At 46.9% G+C, this 20,091-nt stretch overlaps 2 protein-coding genes across 3 annotated transcripts in view; one reads left to right on the forward strand and one right to left on the reverse strand.

Moving 5' to 3' along the window:
• Nucleotides 1–224: 224 nt before the first annotated feature.
• On the forward strand, nucleotides 225–2,845 carry anapc13 (anaphase promoting complex subunit 13). 2 transcript variants are annotated; one of them, XM_064978582.1, is made up of 3 exons: nucleotides 225–393; nucleotides 546–679; nucleotides 2,448–2,845. In XM_064978582.1, exons 1-3 carry the CDS (start codon nucleotides 324–326, stop codon nucleotides 2,571–2,573), a joined length of 330 nt encoding a protein of 109 aa, XP_064834654.1. In that variant the 5' UTR covers nucleotides 225–323; the 3' UTR covers nucleotides 2,574–2,845. The 2 variants fall into 2 exon arrangements, with proteins under 2 accessions (XP_064834654.1, XP_064834655.1); XM_064978583.1 differs by having other exon boundaries at nucleotides 227–679.
• Nucleotides 2,846–3,026: 181 nt separating this feature from the next.
• LOC135548718 (rho GTPase-activating protein 32-like) overlaps nucleotides 3,027–20,091 on the reverse strand; it is a 226,397-nt gene continuing 209,332 nt past the window's right edge. Inside the window, 11 exon segments of the mRNA XM_064978581.1 lie at nucleotides 3,027–6,780; nucleotides 6,870–7,474; nucleotides 7,477–7,545; nucleotides 7,998–8,864; nucleotides 9,038–9,112; nucleotides 9,242–9,387; nucleotides 11,206–11,407; nucleotides 13,138–13,283; nucleotides 15,207–15,314; nucleotides 16,515–16,597; nucleotides 17,448–17,592. Of these exon segments, the coding sequence (XP_064834653.1) occupies nucleotides 4,534–6,780; nucleotides 6,870–7,474; nucleotides 7,477–7,545; nucleotides 7,998–8,864; nucleotides 9,038–9,112; nucleotides 9,242–9,387; nucleotides 11,206–11,407; nucleotides 13,138–13,283; nucleotides 15,207–15,314; nucleotides 16,515–16,597; nucleotides 17,448–17,592 (4,693 nt within the window). The 3' untranslated portion in view covers nucleotides 3,027–4,533.

The raw sequence follows: 20,091 nt of genomic DNA on the forward strand, positions 1-20,091 counted from the left end.
TTTTTACCGATGCGATTCGGTTCCTACCATTTAACATAAAGAGCCGTCCAAAAAGCGCAGTTCGTTCGTGAACGTCCTATCACTAGAAGGCATTTGCTGCATTTGATTCATGAACAGTTGCGACACAGCCATTCAATAATTTGAATGTTGCTCAACTGCGTTCTAGTGCTAGTCGGAACTTGGAAAGTCTTAATATGTTTTGACTTGCTAACTGGTTGAATGCGGCACACATCAGCCCTTAAAGCACACCTGTGAAGCTAATTTTGACTTTGTGGCTGTGTTATCTAGTGGAAACCCGTGAACTTATCCCCCTCCCGAAGAATATGACGTCAAAATACTGCGACTCATTTGAATCGCAGGTTTTAAGGATTTTTGCAAGGCTTTATTGTTTGGGTAAGGTATTGTGTTTACATTACATATTTTGGGAATTAGATTAGCTTCATAAGCCTATATTGAGACTTCTGACTTGCCACACCAGACTACTTTTCTACGGTTAAACCACCACAACAAACAAGGATACTGAATTGTGCCATCTTCACACCTAGCTAGCACTACTAGCAGGCAACCAAAACATCCAGAGATGGACAGTGAAGTTCAAAGAGATGGCAGGGTTCTTGACCTTACAGATGATGCTTGGCGGGAAGACCGTCTACCTTATGAAGATGTCACTATCCCATTGGTATGTAAAACCCTTTAAACAATGTTTATGCTGTAGATGAGGATTAGCTAATTTGATAACTGCTACATGATATAACGTTGGTAATTTAGCTTCTAAAAAGGTCTCACTCAATTATGAGTTGATATATAATTCGGAAATATGAATGATGATGGCAGCATCAAAAATGTATTAGCTATTTGATGGCAAATCGAAATCGCTGATGTCTGAAGCCCAAAAAGAACATTTGGACAACACTAAACAAGCTTACGTTATATAGCTAGAAAGCACTGTGTTGTGCGGTTACACGCGCCATAGCCCTTTTTAATCATTTGCACCCTCACATTTACATCAGCTCCGCCAAATATCCAGATCGAACTGGAAACATCTTCAATACAGGATTCTAGCTTAGGATGGATTATAGATGGGGTAAACGTTTAACGGCACTGGCGATTTATAAACGTATGTTGCAAATGGAACTTCGACAACGAGGAAATACAGATATTAAAACGATCTCACTGCCTGGCCTCAGACTAAATGTAACAGTAGATATCCGGGACACTCAAATTAGTGTGTTACGTTTGGTATGGTTACTTAAGGCAAAAACCAAAAGGAGGGTGGGTATATAACGAACGTCTAACAACCCAACGCTTTTGAATCAACATTAGCCACAACAAATTTGAATTCGTAACATACACATTACTAAGTGGAGTTTTAGATGTACGTACAGAATACAAAATGCTCTGAGATCAGGTAGAAATACGAGACATTCAGATTTGCCATCTAGTACCAGTCTCATACATACCTTTTAATCTGCTCACTGTTGTAGCTTGCTGGTTCTCTTCTCTCCCTGGTGGAATCAAATAGAGGAAATGCCTTTGGCAATGAGTCCTCTTTTACCTGGTTTCAGAAATATGTTTCTGAATAAAATTACTTCTGATACCTCTGTATAAAACTGGACAACACTACCACAGGTGGTTGGTGGCGTGTTAATGGCTGGAGCGGAATATTATCATATACATGGTTTGATGCCATTCTATCCGTTCCAGCCATTACTATGAGCCGTCCTCCCTTCAGCAGCCTCCACTGAATATTACTATACTGAAAAAAATTATGCAAAGATTGTTTTCCTCATATGAACTAACTCAGTACAGTCAATTGAAATAAATTCATTAAGCCCTAAACTATGGATTTCACATGACTGGGAATACAGAGATGCATTTGTTGGTCACAGATACCCCTTCCTAAAAAATGGGCCTCAGGATCTCACTGTATTTTTGTACATTCAAATTGTTATCAATATAATGCAAATGTGTTCGTTGCCCATAGTTTATGCCTGCCCATACCATAACCCCACCGCTGCCATGGGGCAATCTGTTGCGACGCAATACACATAGTTTGCGGTTGTGAGGCCTGTTGGATATACTGCCAAACTCTCTAAAACGACAATGGCTTATGGTAAAGAAATTAACAATCAATTCTCTGGCGGACATGCCAATTGCACGCTCTGACAAAACTGTACATTTTAGAGTGGCTTTTTATTGTCCCCCAGCACAAGGTGCACCTGTGTAATAATCATGCCGTTTAAATCTGCGTCATTATATGCATTCTTGGCCAAGGAGAATGCTCACTAACAGCTATGTGCACAACATTTGAGAGAAACACTTTTTGTGCATCTGATTTTTTTTACATTTGAGCTCATGAAACATGGGACCAACACTTTACATGTGTTTATATTTTTGTTCAGTCTAGTTTGCTCTCATGTGGTTCATACTTTTATTTTTTCCTGCAGAGCGAACTGCCTGAAGCTGAGCAAGATAATGGAGGATCAACAGAGTCTGTGAAAGAACAAGAAATGAAGTGGTCAGATTTGGCTCTACAGAGTCTGCACGAGAATACACCTAACACTGGGACTTAGCTACTCCGTAAATGGATACGGTGCCCAATCCAATGTACCTGTGGTTGAACTCATCTGTCATTTCCTCTTACAATGGTCAAAAGAAAATCATTGTGGTATTCTCATTCATGTAGAAGGACCCCCCTCTCTCAAACCCACAATTTGTCTCGCAGTTCAATATCTGAACCTGGATTGAAGCATCCTTGGACTATTTGTAGATTTTCTTATTGGCCCGACAAAGTCTGAAAACTGAGTATATTCAATGAAGCAAAAATAAACAACATTTCATCTCATGTAATTGGCTCCTTGCCTCTGGCATCTAAGAGGAAAATTTCACTGACTAACTACTGTACATTTTTGAAGTGTTTAACATGTCAAGACATCTCAGGGAGCTTTGTGTTATGAAAAATACAATGTTTATGACAAAGGCTCAGGGTCTCAAAGTAGCATTGAACATGCAACACTACAATTTAACAAAAGAACCCACTGACAGACATTTTCATTGTTATTTCCTGAATAATTTTATTTGTTATATCCAACAGCATAACTCTCCAGTTACTGAGACAAGAGATGTTTTTACATTCAAACACAACTAGGTGGTTATTTAGCCACATACTGTGCCCCACAACAAAGGAGGGACATCTGGGAGTATTCCGTTTAAACAGTTAGGGACCATAAGGCAAAATAGAACAGTACCTTCACAAGCCAATGGGCGTTACAACTGAAATATAGTCAAGGTTTTCAAATGCAAATATGACCCGCATTTGAAATTGAGTGAGATGAATCTGAATCCTCTGCCAATTTCACTGACTAATTGCACTGAAAGCAGACAGTTGATTCCATAAAAGTTCATCCACATTTTCTTAAATGGTCCCAAACATTTGTCCATTCAAATTAAATTATGGTTTACTTCTCTTTTTCACATACTATGAAAATTAGTATGTACATTTATTTCAAAATGTATTTGCTGGAGTGAATTCAACCTGCTCAAGGGCTGACCAAGCATTTGTGTGAAGTGTTGTACAATATCAGTTTTTATAATTTTATTAAGTTGTCCAGTCCATTCAAGTCCTTTGAAATTGGCAGAAAAAAACAAGACTATAACTAAACATTTTAAGAATTACTCTGTTACACCTCCCAAGGTAATGTTGTCATTCTCACACCCGGTCATCAACCCATACATGTGCAGGAATGCTTTCATGGCCAAAAATACTCAATGTTTGGTCCCTCTTGCAATGAAGAACAAATCTCGGTTCCAAAACATTCCATTATAATTCAATTCACTCCGTTTTATAGCAAAAACACAATCACAGAGCAAATAAAATATTAACATAATTTAATGTACAGTACCAGGTGAAAGTACCCTGTCTAGTTCTAGAACGCACTTTGTACTGCTGGGCCCCAACCCCAAATCCGAGATTATTGAAGACTGAAAGTGAACATACTGTAACGCCTTATGTATACAAAAACAGGAGGGAGGGCACGATGACTTACACAGATTTCCTCCCTCGAGAACTTGTACTGAAACATCCAGAAAGTACACAAAGGATATCAATGGTAAACGAGAGATAACATGCATTTCTAAAATGCAAACCTTCATCCCTGTTATGCTCATATCTCCCCAGTCAAAACAAAACTGGAAACAAAAATAAAACAAATCCCTTTTTACCAGTAGTAGTTCTTTGTACACATTTTCTGGTTTCTTGGACCTTTCGCTTATATCATATACATTTCTATGATCATCCACCATTTCAATGAGTTACGACCGCGTGGCTTCTTAGAACAATTGAAGAAAGTATGGTACATTCTCTAAAAAGTATCTTATTTTCCTTTACAATTCATCAAAAATATAGAGAAAAATAATGAGAAAGGTTCTGACGACAGTCCACTGTCCTGCAGAGGCTGTGGAACATTTTAATCTCCAGCTGAGTCACTTCATTGCTTACTAAAACCTGCACATTTTCTTTTACAAGTCTCTTCTTCATTCAGCGTGTATTTCTGTATCGGGCCTCTGCAGGGCCAGTTCCGCTGGGATGAAGGCGCCCTGGCCCAAGGCAGTGGAGTACGCTCGGTTGCTGTGGCTTCCCGTGAAGCCAGGGTTGGTGGGGAAAGAAGCAGAGGAGACCCCGTGGGGGTTTGGCATGGGGGCCTGTGGCTGAGGTATTGCTGCTGGGTGGTAATCATCCAGGTTGTCGTAGTGGGACTGTATCGCCATGGTGCTGTGTCTCTGCTGCCCACCGTGGGGCTGGTATGAGTGGTCTCTGTCTTGTTCGGAAGTGGCAGCTTGGCTATAGTGCTGCTGCTGGCGCTCTCGGACGCTGTGCGACCGCTCGGGCTTGGGAGGGGCCTGCGCTTTGACGGAGGCCGACTGGTGTTGGTGGTCATCATTGTCCTGGTAACAACCGGGGATTTTGGACCTGTTCTGGTGGCGGTCTGGATCGAGCTGTTCGTAGTGAGGTTGGAAGCTCCGAGCTCCGTCCCCGGGGTCCTGCTGATGGGCCTGGTAACGGGGTGGGTGTTGGGCTTGGTGCGAGTGGGAGACCTGGCAGGTCCTGGAGTTGCTATGTTTGTCCCCGGTGCCATTTCCCTGACAGTGCTTCTCCGTCTCCATGTACATGAGGACGTCAGGGTCAGACACAAGGTGTCGGGGAGCGTGCTGGGAGCCCGGCGGTACTCCGTAGCGCCCGTCTTTACCCTCGACAGTCATCAGCATGGCTTTGCCGGGGTCCGACTTACTGCGCAGGTGTAGGGTTTCGTATGCTCCCAGGTCGCCAGGCATGAACAGGCCCACGTTGTCATACTGAGACATGACAGGTCCCTTGACCTTCTGCCTGGCCCGGCTCTCTCTGTGGATGGAGTGCATCCGGAGCCTTTCAGAGTCCTCTGGGTTCCATGCGAAGTAGACGGCGGCTCCCTTTGAGCCATGGCCCGGGGGCATGTCTCTGCTGACAAAGCTGTGCTCCTTCCCCGGCGGGGGGATGTGGCGGGACAGGTAGTGGTAGCCGCCCGCCTTGCCCCCCGACCGGCTGAGGCCCAGGTCCCGACTGCTGAACGAGTGGAAGTGCCTCAGCCGGATGGTCTCGTAGGGGTCCACGTCGTAGTAAGGGGCGTCCAGCGGGTTGGCGCCAGGCGAATAGGGGCTGTAACGGTACTGCACCCGGCCATTCTCAAAGTAAGGCTGGAGTTGGGTGACGTGGTAGTCAGCCTGCGAGGACTGTTGCGGCGGCTGCTGGTAGGTATTGCACTGGTAGACGGGCCGCTGGTAGTAGAAGAGCTCGTCGTCGGGAGGCACCTCGGTCCGCTGGATGGGCACCGAGCGGATTGCCGAGGGCACGTGGAGCGAGTGCACCCTACGGATAGTGGGGTAGACCGGAGCTCCCTCCATGGGTCCATAGCCGTGGTGTCCCGGGCTGGGTGATATATACTCGCCACCCCTGGGAGGCCCGTGATGCTTCATTGACTGGTGGCAGGACCTGGGGTGAGCTATGGTGTTGTAGCGGTGGTCCGTGCGGGCACGGTAAGGTATCTGGGGCTCCGACTTTGACGCGTAGGAGAGGTGTGGGGGAACACTGTCTGGCCGGTAGTGGTACGAAGGCTGCCCCACGGGAATGGCCCGTTGGTGGTAGTAGGCCTCCCCGGGAGGTTCCAGTAAGGCGGCCTCTCCCTTGGTGTGGTACAGGTAGGCTGACTGCTGGGTGGAAGACTTACGCGGGGGAGGGTGAGGATGGGCGAGGGCCTCAGGCGTGGAGGCCTCTGTCAGGATGTTTTGGAAGATGGCGGGGTTGGCGGCCTCTGTGTGGCTGAGGGCGGCAGTTGCCAATTTGCTCTCAATGGAGCGGATGGGAGGCGCTGGCGGCGTGGGCCCATGGGCGTGGGTCACAGGCTCCGCGCGGGGCTGAACTGGCTTTATGGCCTCCCATGGTCTCTCCACTAGCTCGGATGGGGTGGGGAGCACTCTGGCGTTAGGCTGGGGATGGGAGTGGGGCTGGGGATGAGGCTGGGACTGGGGCTGGGGCTGGGGATGAGGCTGGGGATGAGGCTGGGACTGGGGCTGGGGATGAGGCTGGGACTGGGGATGAGGCTGGGACTGGGGATGAGGCTGGGGATGAGGCTGGGACTGCGGCTGGGCCTGTGGATGAGTTTGGAACTGTATTTGAGGCTGTGAAACTGCAACTCGCTGCTCTGACGGTTTCGGAGATGGCGACCAGACGGCCTCATCTACATGGACCTGAAAATTAACCAAAAACAATTCCAGTTGGCTATATAGTTACTTTATCAAAGATATTCTGCAAATATGCCACATTTTCGCCAATTTACCTCAGGAGCAGGCTGTGGCAGGACACCCGTCTCCTTGCTCCTGGGAGTGGTGGCTGGGGTGGTGGTGGAGAATCCAGTGCTGCTGACCGCGACCTGGCCCATGGCGGGCTGCTGCCTGTCTGGACTCCTCAGAGTGGGGGACACATGGGCTGGAGGGCAGTAGGGAGTGGTGGTACACTGGTGGTGGGGGGAAGCCGGTAGGGTGAAATCCATATCCTGGTTGGCTCCGGGAGAAGTGGAGGGGGACTTTGCACTGGTGGACATACTGATGGACTCATGGCTCACTGACTGGCAAGGCTGTTTGTCAGTAGGGGTGGTGGAAGGGGGAGGGGAGGAAGGGGCAAGGTTTGGGGTGGTGGGGGTTAAGGTTTTGGTCTGGGCTTCTCCTGCCCTGGGTCCCTCCTCGAGGGACATCTGGGGGCGCAGAACTGGGGGAGGGGGCCAGTCCAGGGAGTGTGAGGGCTCCAGGGGTCTAATGGGGGACACTGGCGTGGGGGGCTGGGACTGGGAGGGCCTCTTCTGGGTCAGGATAGAGGCCTGCTGGGCGGACTCTGCCAGGGCCAGGGCCAACATGCGGGCGGCGTTCTTCGGATGGGGCGGGGAGGGAGGAGGGACACAGAGGAGGAGCTGAGAGGGCTGGGGGAGGCTTTTGGAGAGTCCAGACTAGCTACGGCTCCTGGGAGGGGGACAAAAACAGAAGGGAACTGCAGTGTGAGGACAGAGAGAAGAGAAAGTGTGTTTGAGGGGAATAAAAAGAAAAAAGGCAGGCTTGGTCTTCAAGAGTAGGAGAGAGGGGGAAGAGTTAAGCCTGGCGCTCTGGCGGCATCATGTGGAAAGATTTCTCTGAGCTGAAATCCATGCAAGGTATTAAAGGCATGAGGCGGGGAAACTAAACCTAGAAACGAAACAGGCATTGTCAATCAAAGCATAATTAAACAAAGGCCTTATACTGTAAAGAGAAATGGACAGTTGAAATGGACAGTTCAACTAAATTATATATTGGTTTCCTTACAGGGAAAGGAAACTACTATATAATTTAGTAATTTGGGTGAACTCTTTCTTTAACATAAAAAAAACAAACATGATAGGTGATCAAGTGAAAATGTAGCAGCTGTATGCAACACTAACCTAATTGTTCCTCGCTATTGGTTGCTGGAGGTTGCTGGGCAGTGCTCTCCTCCCCTGTGGAGTCTTGGCTCTCAATATCGAAGGCAGAGAGCTTACAGTGCAGCTCCATCTGAAAGGCCTCGCTCAGCGACGGCTCCCCTGTCCTCAGCAACACTGAGCCCATTAACAGAGGAGAGTCCCAGGGCAGTCCCGAGGGAGGGGAAGAAGGCTGGGGAACACCATGGCTTTCTGTAAGCCTACTAGAAATCTCTATGTCAAACGGCTCCGAAATGGCCAGAGGAGCCAAAATGTCCGACTTTGACCTTTTAGGGGATACAGCCTGTACGGGTTTGTCAGAGAAAGACACTGAGCAGACCAGCTTCTTGCTCCCTGCTTTCTCTCCCGTGGCCGGGCTGAGGTCAGGCGACAAGAAGGGGTTGGCAAACTTCCCCAGGAAGGAAGGAGAGACGAGCGCCGAGCCGTTGTCAATGCTGCCTGGGCTCCTCTTCGGGCTGGTGCCCTCACCAGTCGCGCCCGTAGCGACATCGCTCAGTCCCAGGGGGAAGGAGAAGGAGCCGTCGGGCAGGCTGCACTGGAACGACATGGGGTCAAAGTCCAACGAGGCCATGCCGATGTCTGGGGGGCTAAGGTCCACGTCCTCGCCGGCTAAACGTGGGGGCGAAATCAGGGCTGGAACATAGATGGGCCCGTCGTCCCCATCGCTGTCCCCCCCGCCGCGGGTGGCGCCCCCGCTGTGGCTCTGGGCCAGATTGTCATCCGAGTTGCAGTGCTGCTGGGTGTGGCTGTCCAGCAGGTCACCGTTGAAGGAAGCCGAGAGGGCATCGCTGCTGGAGCGGGGCCGCCGAGGACGGTACACCTTCGACTCTCCTACGGGAGTCAGGGGGAAATCTTCATCAATTCAAAGACAAGTCACAAATGTTTTATTAGAAAAAACTATCTATACAAATACATTACTACTTGGACCAGAGCAGACTTGCACTGAAGAACAGGCTCCGTCAGGCATACAGAGTGGCGTGGAGATAAGTCAGATTATACATTACCTTCAACGTTGTGTAGCGAGGTGAGCGACTCCTCGCTTTTGGCCGATCGCAGTGTCCCCGTGTCCCCTCTGCCTCCTTGGACATGAGACAGGCAGGCATGAGTTCACATTAATTAGTTTCCGTTCCAACCAAATGTAACATTTGTGAGAAGGGTCAGAGAGTGAAGGCTTGGTGTTTGGGAGGGAAGAAGAAAGGGAATCTAACCTGCCAGGGCCATGGCCTTGAGCTCACTGGGTTCGCTGGGGTTGCGGTGCAGCTTGCGCTTGGACATAGACGATGACTTGCCCAGGTTGAAGAAGGAGCGCCAGTTTCCCACCGGCGACTTCTTGGACTTGATGGGGGGCCTTTTCCTGTTGGAGGTGAATGGACAGAACACTCAGCTGGGGAAACAAGTAGTCATGTGTCCTTTTGTTATTGTTGCCTAAACAACACGACTCACTTGTTTATAATATGGAAGCACGTAGTGCCTTCGGGAAGTATTCAGGCCCATTGACATTTTCCACATTTTCTTACGTTACAGCCTAATTCTAAAATTGATTCAATTGTTTTTTCCCCTTCATCAATGTACACACAATACCTTATAATGACAAAGCAAAAACACGTTTTTAGAAATGTTAGCTAATTTATAAAGAAATACAAAACTTAAATATCACATTTACATAATTATTCAGACCCATGACTCAGTACTTTGTTGAAGGACCTTTGTCAGCGATTACAGCATAGAGCTTTGTTGGTTATGGCTCTACAAGCTTGGCACACCTGTATTTGGCGAGTTTCTCCCATTCTTCTCTGCAGATCCTCTCAAGCCCTCTAAGGTTGGATGGGGTATGTTGCTGCAAAGCTATTTTCAGGTCTCCCCAGAGATGTTCGATCGGGTTCAAGTTCAGACTCTGGCTGGGCCACTCAAGGACATTCAGAGACTTGTCCCAAAGCCACTCCATGCGTTGCCTCGGCTGTGTGCTTAGGGTTGTTGTCCTGTTGGAAGGTGAATCTTCACCCCAGTTTGAGGTCCTGAGCACTCTGGAGCAGGTTTTCATCAAGGATCTCTCTGTACATTTCTCCGTTCATCTTTGCCTCGATCCAGACTAGTCTCCTAGTATCTGCCACTGAAAAACATCCCCACTGCATGCTGCCACCACCACGATGCTTCATCGTAGGGTTGGTGCCAAGTTTGCTCCAGACGTGACGCTTGGCATTCAGGCCAAAGAGTTGAATCTTGTTTCTCATGGTCAGAGAGTCCTTTAGGTGCCTTTTGGCAAATTCCAAGCGGGCTGTCATGTGCCTTTTACTGAAAAGTGTCTGGCCACTCTACCATGAAGGCCTGATTGGTGGAGTTCTGCAGACATGGTCATCCTTCTGGAAGGTTCTCCCATCTCCACAGAGGAACTCTGGAGCTCTGTCAGGAGGACCATCGGGTTCTTGGTCACCTTCCTGAGCAAAGCCCTTCTCCCCCGATTGCTCAGTTTGGTTAGGCGGCCAGCTCTTGATAGTCTTGGCGGTTCCAAACTTCCATTTAAGAATGATGGAGGCCACTGTATTCTTGGGGATCTTCAATGCTGCAGACATTTTTTGGTACTGTTCCCCAGATCTGTGACTCGACACAATCCTGTCTCGGAGCGCGACGGACAATTCCTTCGACCTCATGGCTTGGTTTTTGCACTGTTAACTGTGGGACGTTATATAGACAGATGTGTGCCTTTCCAACCATGTCCAATCAATTGAATATACCACAGGTGGACTCCAATAAAGTTGTGGAAACATCTCAAGGATGATCAATGGAAACAGGATGCACTTGACATCAATTTCGAGTCTCATAGCAAAGGGTCTGAATTCTTATGCAAATAAGGTATTTGTTTTTTACTTGTAATACATTTGCAAACATTTCTAAAAGCCTGTTTTAGCTTTGTCAAAATAGGCTATTGTGTGTCGATTGATGAGGGGGAAAACATTATTTAATACATTTTAGAATAAGGCCGTAATGTAACAAAATGAGGAAAAAGTCAAGGGGTCTGAATACTTTGCGAATGCACTGTAACTGTATGCATTCATGGTATGATATTTCCATCCAAGTATTGTATCTCATCTATGCCTCATCCATTTCAATACTTCACAACTCATGGACAAACATCAGCCGTTGGAAAGATACCAGGGCCGCAGGTTGTTCACACCTCTCCATAGGGAACTCGATGACGGTGTGGAACTTGCCCTGCAGCGCAGCCGGACCCTCCCCCACCTCAATGTACTTGCTATCGGCCGTGACGGGGGAGTTGATCTGTGCCTGGGTCCGGGCCTGGGCCTCCTCCAGGGTCAGCAGCTTGGTGGAGGGGGACGACACCAGCAGGGACTTGGGCCGCAACAACGAGTTGTGTCCTAGGGGAAGGGGAGAAGTGATCATCATGTACACCAGTAGCCACCAACCTTAACTGAGTCAAGATCACTTTCGGAGTCAAAATGCAAGCAGAGATCTACCACTCAGATATATAAATAAAAAAATGATAATCCTATGCAATTTTAACCAATTAAAAACAGTTCTGCAGCAATGAGGTTTGTACAGTAGGCTATAGGCCCAATACATTATCACTACATATTGGCTATGTTTGAATTTCCCTGCCATTGTTGTTTTTCTCAGACCACTTTGAAATTATATACAATTTTTAGGTATATGATCAGACTGGTTGTATTACTTGTGAGGCATAGCTGAGTAAGCATAATAATTAGCTTTTACATTTTTTTCATTGGACTGACGGCCTGCATCTGATGGTCAGTCTGAGGGGAGGAAGGGCGCAGCCTCTCACCCGACTCACTGTCCATCCGCTCTCCCTTCCTCCGCTGAGAAAAGGGGACAGTCTTCCAGCTGATAGCGAAACTCAAGTCGCACTGCATTATTTCTGTCTCAAGCACCAATTCATGTGGTTACTCCTATGACCAGAGAAAGTGAAATATTCCTGGATATTAAAAAAGACAAGCCGCTAATAATAACGCAAGCGTATGGAAACACTTTGCTGTACTCTTTCATTGCAGCTGCAGTGCTGGTTGTAGCGTGAGTGGAAGTGGGACAACGCGCATTTTAAGACATTTAAAAGTGTTGGCAGTCCTGAATAACAACTTAAACATGAGCTTACTCATAAAGAACACAGCTCTTTGCTGTATTCGCTCTCTATTTATGGTTTAAAACATTTTTAAATCTCACAGTATCAACTCCGCTGTGCATTCAAGGATTGTTTTTACAGTCTATGGCTTGCAGAAACTGTGCCGATGCGGTAATCTGAGCTATCGAATTGGCAGTAGGTCTATAGGGGCACTTGATTTGCTCTCCGGGCCTGCCGGGTAAGGCAGGTGAAAGGAAAATACAAAAAAAAGGATTGCAAGGCTTTATTGCTGTTTAAAAATGGTTTTAACCCCCTTTTCTCCCCAATTTCGTGGTATCCAATTGTTAGTAGTTAGTATCTTGTCTCATCGCAACAACTCCCGTACGGGTCGAATGACATGCGTGCTCAACCCAACCAAGCCGCACTACTTCTTAACACAGCGCGCATCCAACCCGGAAGCCAGCCGCACCAATGTGTCATAGGAAACACCGAGCACCTGGCGACCTGGTTAGCGTATACTGCGCCCGGCCCGCCACAGGAGTTGCTAATGCGCGATGAGACAAGGATATCCCTACCGGTCACACCCTCCCTAACCCAGATGACGTTAGGCCAATTGTGCGTCGCCCCATGGACCTCCCGGTCGGTCCGGCTGCGACAGAGCCTGGGCTTGAACCCAGAGTCTCTAGTGGCACAGCTAGCACTGCAATGCAGTGCCCTAGACCACTGCGCCACCCGGGAGGCCTTATTGTTGTTTTTTTACAGAAATATTTGGTGATTGACTAGGAATGCTTTGGATATCGACTTTGAGACAAATTACTTGCATTAAAAAGTGAGTAAGTAAGCTACTTTTCTAAATTGAGGGTCAAGTGGATTCTGCTTGCGCTATGACAAAAGCACCACTGGCATTAATTAGAATCAAGCAAAATCCTGCATAAGAAATAATCCTCCAGCTTCGGTTAGCACCGTGGCACTGTGAGCATAGATGACATCCCAACAGGTTGGCATGCGTACCTGCTCCCTCCCGTATGAGCGAGCTGAGCTTGGGGCTGAAGAGGACGTCTACATGGTTCAGTATGAACTCCACCACCACCGACTGGATGCGGACCTCCATGAAGGCTGCCGTGCCGCTGAAGCAGGCCGACTCTATCTGCTTGGACCTGGGGAGACGACATTGGGGATCAACCTTTTTTTAATGACTCATTCTTCCACATAGGGCTGTTGCGGTGACCGTACTACTGCCACAATAGCAGTCATGACCTCAGTATAATTCCACATGACCGTTGAGTCACGGTCATCTCCTTTTATGCCCTCTGATCATGCTTTGGTAGAACCCAACTTGCGCTCTACCATCAGGTCCTAATGGACTGGTATCCAGGGCTCTATTGTCCCTCGAACCGCTCTGACATCAATGCAAAGGCAATCAAAAAATCTCATCAAAACTGTAGTCCGAACATACTTTTAAAACTAACCTCACTGTGATGATCAATTTAAAGAAAGAAGTTCAACAGCGGGTTGAAACATTGTAAAACATGGATGTTGTTTCAAAACATAACACAATGAAATGAACAGCCCTTTCTAAGGTGATGATTCATTCAAAACACCCAGAGTTTATGCAAATACATAGGCTTATGAGCCCAAGCCCAAAAGGAAAAACCTTAATTATAATGATGATTGTGCCATTAAACAATACATAGCCCACTGCATATTACACATGGCAGAAAAACAACTGATTTAAGATGTCGTTGGTATATACAATTGGTCTAGGCTATACACCCAAATTCAACACATATGAGTAAATCACCTTTGAGTGTGACCTGTATTACTATGCACACTGGAAGGACAACATTTCTATCCATGAGTCTGGGCGAGAACTTAAAGCCCTGGGCGATACTGTTGGTTCCTTGATTGTGCAGTGCAGCTTACAGTTAGCCTACAATAAGTATATTTGAATAACCTAGTAATAGGACATTTTTTTCATAAATTAACCTTGAGAATATCTCATCTCCTCCTCTCTCTCCTTTATTCCTTTCTCAAACATGCAGAGGGGCTGTTAAGTTTAGTGAAATATGTTTGGTTGCGAAAACATGTTACTATCGATGTTGCCATACATATTTCACTTGGTTTCACAAATGAAGCACTGGGTAGCTGCAGGAACAAGGTTGGAAAAGCCATGACGTACAGAGTCTGGGCGTAATATCGTCTGTCAGTCAGCGAGAGCATGCTCCACCAACAGTGGTTGATGCATGGAGTGAAATAAGTCCTCATATTTATTTTCAGCTACTCATATTAAGCACATGCTCCGCTATAAAACCGAAGTAGCCAACAAAACGCGAGGCCTCCATTCACTATTCGAGTGCAACACAGATGACATGTCTTTTTTTCCTCTGCTCATGTTCCCGGGCCCATTTGATAAATGGACAATTCTAAATCGAAACAAAATTTGACTTGTTAGTAAAGATGATTGAGAATAGTCTGATGGGTGAAAATATGATCACTCGACGAGAGAACAGCTGTGAAGCCTGAGGCAAGGAACAGACCTCGAGCTTTTTCTGCTACTTTCTCAAATCATCAATAGCCTATAGGTTGCGCCATGCAGCCCATATATGTTTTGATTTCTAAGACAGTCTAAGCTTTGCATTGTTCACAATTATAGACAAATAACATAGGCCTACAGTAGGCCAACTCATTCTGTTCTTCTGAAATACATTTTCCTCATATCATGTTTCTTTAGACTGGACTAAAACAAATAGAGGTATTGTGACGGTGTTTATTAAACGGATGTATTATACTTTTAAATGTAGGTGTTCCAAAGGCGTGCATCAAGTGGCTTGTATGTGTGAAAGGCCTGGAGATACTAAACACGTTTATGTTAATTAACGCTCAATTACCGTGAGACCGGCAGTCTTTTGCATGACAAAAACCGGCTGACGAAATGCGGAAGAAATCTTTTGTTTTCGTAAATCGTCATATCATAGCTATTTTCAGTACAAGATCAACTGCAGTTACTCAGAGCAACCTATATGTACTAGTACTATTGATTACACTGGTGAGATATGAACAATAACATGACGTTGTCTGACCTCAATAGGTTGGGGGCCCAGACGATGGCCAGGTTCTTGCTGTGCATGTTGGTGATGTAGCTGAAGGTGGCCAGTTGGGACAGGTGCCTCATGAGGAACTCCAGAGTCCTGAGAACAGGATGGGGGATGAAACACACATTTACACCAGTTCTATGACTAATTCTACAGAAGCATGTTTTACCTACTTGTATAAGATCATAAGGTTCTGCAACTGTTTGAGTGGAATACATTAACCATCCATTATGTTTGTATAATATACACTATATATACACAAAAATATGTGGACACCCTTTCAAATGAATGGATATGGATATTATCATAAGAGTGGAGGGGACCAGGGGGGGGGGGGCAACTCCATAATAATGCCCATGATTTTGGAATATGATGTTCAACGAGCAGTTGTCCACATACTTTTGGTCATGTAGTTCATATAATGTGTCTATATCATTGTTAATGTTTGACACCCTTCCCAACGCAAAAAAAATGTACACTGAACCAAAATATTAATGCAACATGTAAAGTGTTGATCCCAGAAATGTTCCATATGCACAAAAAGCTAATTTCTCTAAATTTTTCTGCACAAATTTGTTTACATCCCTGTTAGTGAGCATTTCTCCTTTGCCAAGATAATCCATCCACGTGCGGCATATCAATAAGCTAATTAAATGGCATGATCATGCTGGGGACAAAAGGCCACTCTAAAATGTGCAGTTTTGTCACAACACAATGCCACAGATGTCTCAAGTTGAGGGTGCAATTGGCATGCTGACTGCAGTAATGTCCACCAGAGCTATTGCCAGAGAATGTAATGTTAATATCTCTACCATAAGCCGCCTCCAACATCATTTTTAGAGAATTTGGCAGTACGTCCAACAGGCCTCTGGATAATGTGTACGACCACGTGTTCCAGTTCTCGCCAATATCCAGCAACTTCGCACAGCCATTGAAGAGTGGGACAACATTCCACAGGCCACAATCAACAGCCTGATCCACTCTATGCAAAGGAGATGTGTTTCATGAGGCAAATGGTGGTCACACCAGATACTGACTGGTTTTCTAATCCACCCCTATTTGTTTAAGGTATCTCTGGCTAACAGATACATATCTGTATTCCCAGCCATGTAAAGTCCACCGATTAGGGCCTAATGAATTTATTTCAATAGACCGATTACCTTATATGAACTGCAACTCAGTAAAATCTTTGAAAATGTTGCGTTTATTGACATAGATTGACATCCTGTTATGGAGACAGCACTGCGTGTTGTAGTCTGTGTGTTACTGCAGGGGGCAGCGTGGCTTTGCGCTAACCTGTAATGCGGAGGCGGCAGCTGCTGAATGACATCATGTATTTTGATAAGCCGCTCCTCGTCTGTGGCTGCTGACACGGCCTCCTGTGGAGCGGAAAGGAATGAGGGAAATGGAGGGAGGAGAGTGGTAGGGATCAGTGCCTCTGTGTTAAGAAGTGCTTCATTAACACGACACCTCCACGCAGTCAGTCGGCCAGGGCCGGTGTAGAGGCACTTGCACACCGCTTGGCTAAGCCAAGGGGACAGAACACTCCCGCCGCCACCCTCCCCCCTCTCTTCCATAGCAACCAGCAAACATTTACACCATCTTTACAGCCTCCAGCCAAGACCATTTTGTTTGGTGAGGGGTTTTATTTGAAGTCAGAGTGAGTTTTGCATTTGTAATACTAGTCGTTTAAAGTGGGTGCCATGCGCTTAGATTTGGAGTGGGGGTTCCAAGATAAGCCCTCCAACAGTGTATTTGGTCTTTGGTAAATCGAGAATGTGATTACTGAGGGCCTATGACAATTTTCATATTTTACTTCGGTGGGGAAAAGTGTCAGTTTAGCTCACCCTCATAACATATAGAGTACTTAAACTTGAGATAATTGACACTTGGTCCTGGCGAGGGTCTTGAACATACCCCCCACAGAGGCAGAGAAGAAAAAAAAGAAAAATATTTTGGACATGGAAATTGGACACCAGTTCGGGACAATGCGAAACCTAATAAATACTATCCACAAAGAGACAGAGCAGGGTTCCTCTTGGGCCAAGGGCACTACGCAACATTGCAACACTGTAGAGCTCTCAAACCAAAACAGAAGGGGCTCGTTGTAACTAGGGGGACGCCAAGCGGCAGCAGCATGTTAGTGTGAGAAATCGTGATGTTTTTGTTTTGGGTGGAGAAGGGCACTCAGAGTGAAGTCCCCGTGCTGTGCCAAGAGCATGTCCTTACGGAGAATTTCTCGTAGAGCTGATAGGTGAGCAGGGGGTTGGGCAACTCGCGGAAGTAGAGCTTGCACAATGAGCCCACGCAGTGGATGTCCTGGATGTACACGTCTTTGGTCAGGTCGGGGATCTGCTCCGAGTCAAACTCATGCCTAGCGAAGGGAGGGATAGAAAGACATGGATGGAGAGCGAGAGGGGAGGGATAGAAAGACATGGATGGAGAGCGAGAGGGGAGGGATAGAAAGACATGGATGGAGAGCGAGAGGGGAGGGATAGATAGACATGGATGGAGAGTGGAGGGATAGATAGACATGGATGGAGAGCGAGAGGGGAGGGATAGATAGACATGGATGGAGAGGGGAGGGATAGATAGACATGGATGGAGAGCGAGAGGGGAGGGATAGAAAGACATGGATGGAGAGGGGAGGGATAGATAGACATGGATGGAGAGCGAGAGGGGAGGGATAGAAAGACATGGATGGAGAGGGCAGGGATAGATAGACATGGATGGAGAGCGAGAGGGGAGGGATAGAAAGACATGGATGGAGAGGGGAGGGATAGATAGACATGGATGGAGAGGGGAGGGATAGAAAGACATGGATGAGAGGGGAGGGATAGAAAGACATGGATGGAGAGGGCAGGGATAGATAGACATGGATGGAGAGCGAGAGGGGAGGGATAGAAAGACATGGATGGAGAGGGGAGGGATAGAAAGACATGGATGGAGAGCGAGAGGGGAGGGATAGAAAGACATGGATGGAGAGGGGAGGGATAGATAGACATGGATGGAGAGCGAGAGGGGAGGGATAGAAAGACATGGATGGAGAGGGCAGGGATAGATAGACATGGATGGAGAGCGAGAGGGGAGGGATAGAAAGACATGGATGGAGAGGGGAGGGATAGATAGACATGGATGGAGAGCGAGAGGGGAGGGATAGAAAGACATGGATGGAGAGGGCAGGGATAGATAGACATGGATGGAGAGCGAGAGGGGAGGGATAGAAAGACATGGGTCGAGAGGGGAGGGATAGAAAGACATGGATGGAGAGGGGAGGGATAGAAAGACATGGATGAGAGGGGAGGGATAGAAAGACATGGATGGAGAGGGGAGGGATAGAAAGACATGGATGGAGAGGGGAGGGATAGAAAGACATGGATGGAGAGGGGAGGGATAGAACGACATGGATGGAGAGCGAGAGGGGAGGGATAGAACGACATGGATGGAGAGCGAGAGGGGAGGGATAGAACGACATGGATGGAGAGCGAGAGGGGAGGGATAGAACGACATGGATGGAGAGCGAGAGGGGAGGGATAGAACGACATGGATGGAGAGTAAGAGGGGAGGGATAGAAAGACATGGATGGAGAGCGAGAGGCGAGGGATAGAAAGACATGGATGGAGAGCGAGAGGGGAGGGATAGAAAGGCATGGATGGAGAGCGAGAGGGGAGGGATAGAACGACATGGATGGAGAGCGAGAGGGGAGGGATAGAACGACATGGATGGAGAGCGAGAGGGGAGGGATAGAACGACATGGATGGAGAGCGAGAGGGGAGGGATAGAACGACATGGATGGAGAGCGAGAGGGGAGGGATAGAATGGGGTGGGAGAGACAAACGGATTCATGGACAGAGAGAGCGAGCAAGAAAGTAACAGAAAGATATAGACAAATCAAGAGAGGAAAATAGAACCATTCCTCCCATTGCAAAGAGGTGTTGGTTCATGTCTTCATCTTAGTTTTACATTTGAGTAATTTAGCAGATGCTCTTATTTAGAGCAACTTACAGTAGTGAGTGCATACATTTTCATGTGTTTGTCATACTGTTCTGTGTTGAGTTTTGTGACCTGAAGAATTCATGCTAAATCCATGGAATATGAACTACTATGTAAATAAACAGAGCGTTCTGGACAGGACACTCCCTTTATAAATGTTTAGAAGTTTCTAACGGGAAGCTGCCATCAATAACTCTTACTTCATAAACAAACCCTAATTTCTTTGTTCAAACATCAGAGATGATGAAATTGTCTGAGCGCTTTTCAATGCACAAAACATTAGGAACACCTTCCAAATATTGAGTTGCACCCCTTCTGCCCTCACAACAGCCTTAGTTCGTCAGAGCAAGGACTCTACAAGTTGTCGAAAGTGTTCTACAGGGATGCTGGCCCGTGTTGACTCCAATGCTTCCCACGGTTGTGTCAAGTTGGCTGGATGTCCTTTGAGTGGTGGACCATTCTTGATACACACGGGAAACTATTGAGTGTGCAAAACCCAGCAGTGTTGCTGTTCTTGACACACTCAAAACCGTGCGCCTGGCACCTACTACCATACCCTGTTCAAAGGCACTTAAATATTTTGTCTTGCCCATTCACCCTCTGAATGGCACACATACACAATTCCATGTCTCAACGCTTAAAAACCCTCCTTTAACCTGTCTCCTCCCCTTCAACTACACTGATTGAAGTGGATTCAACAGGTGACATCAATAAGGGATCATAGCTTTCACCTGAATTCACCTGGTCACTGTCATGGAAAGAGCCGATTTTCCTCATGTTTTGTACATTCAGCGGAATAATGGTGTTGTCATAAATGCCACATTATATTAATGATGTAATCCTAGACAACCAAGGTGTAAAGTTGCAGTTGGGATATTCA

This window comes from Oncorhynchus masou, chromosome 11 (assembly GCF_036934945.1).
Source record: "Oncorhynchus masou masou isolate Uvic2021 chromosome 11, UVic_Omas_1.1, whole genome shotgun sequence".
NCBI lineage: Eukaryota > Metazoa > Chordata > Actinopteri > Salmoniformes > Salmonidae > Oncorhynchus > Oncorhynchus masou.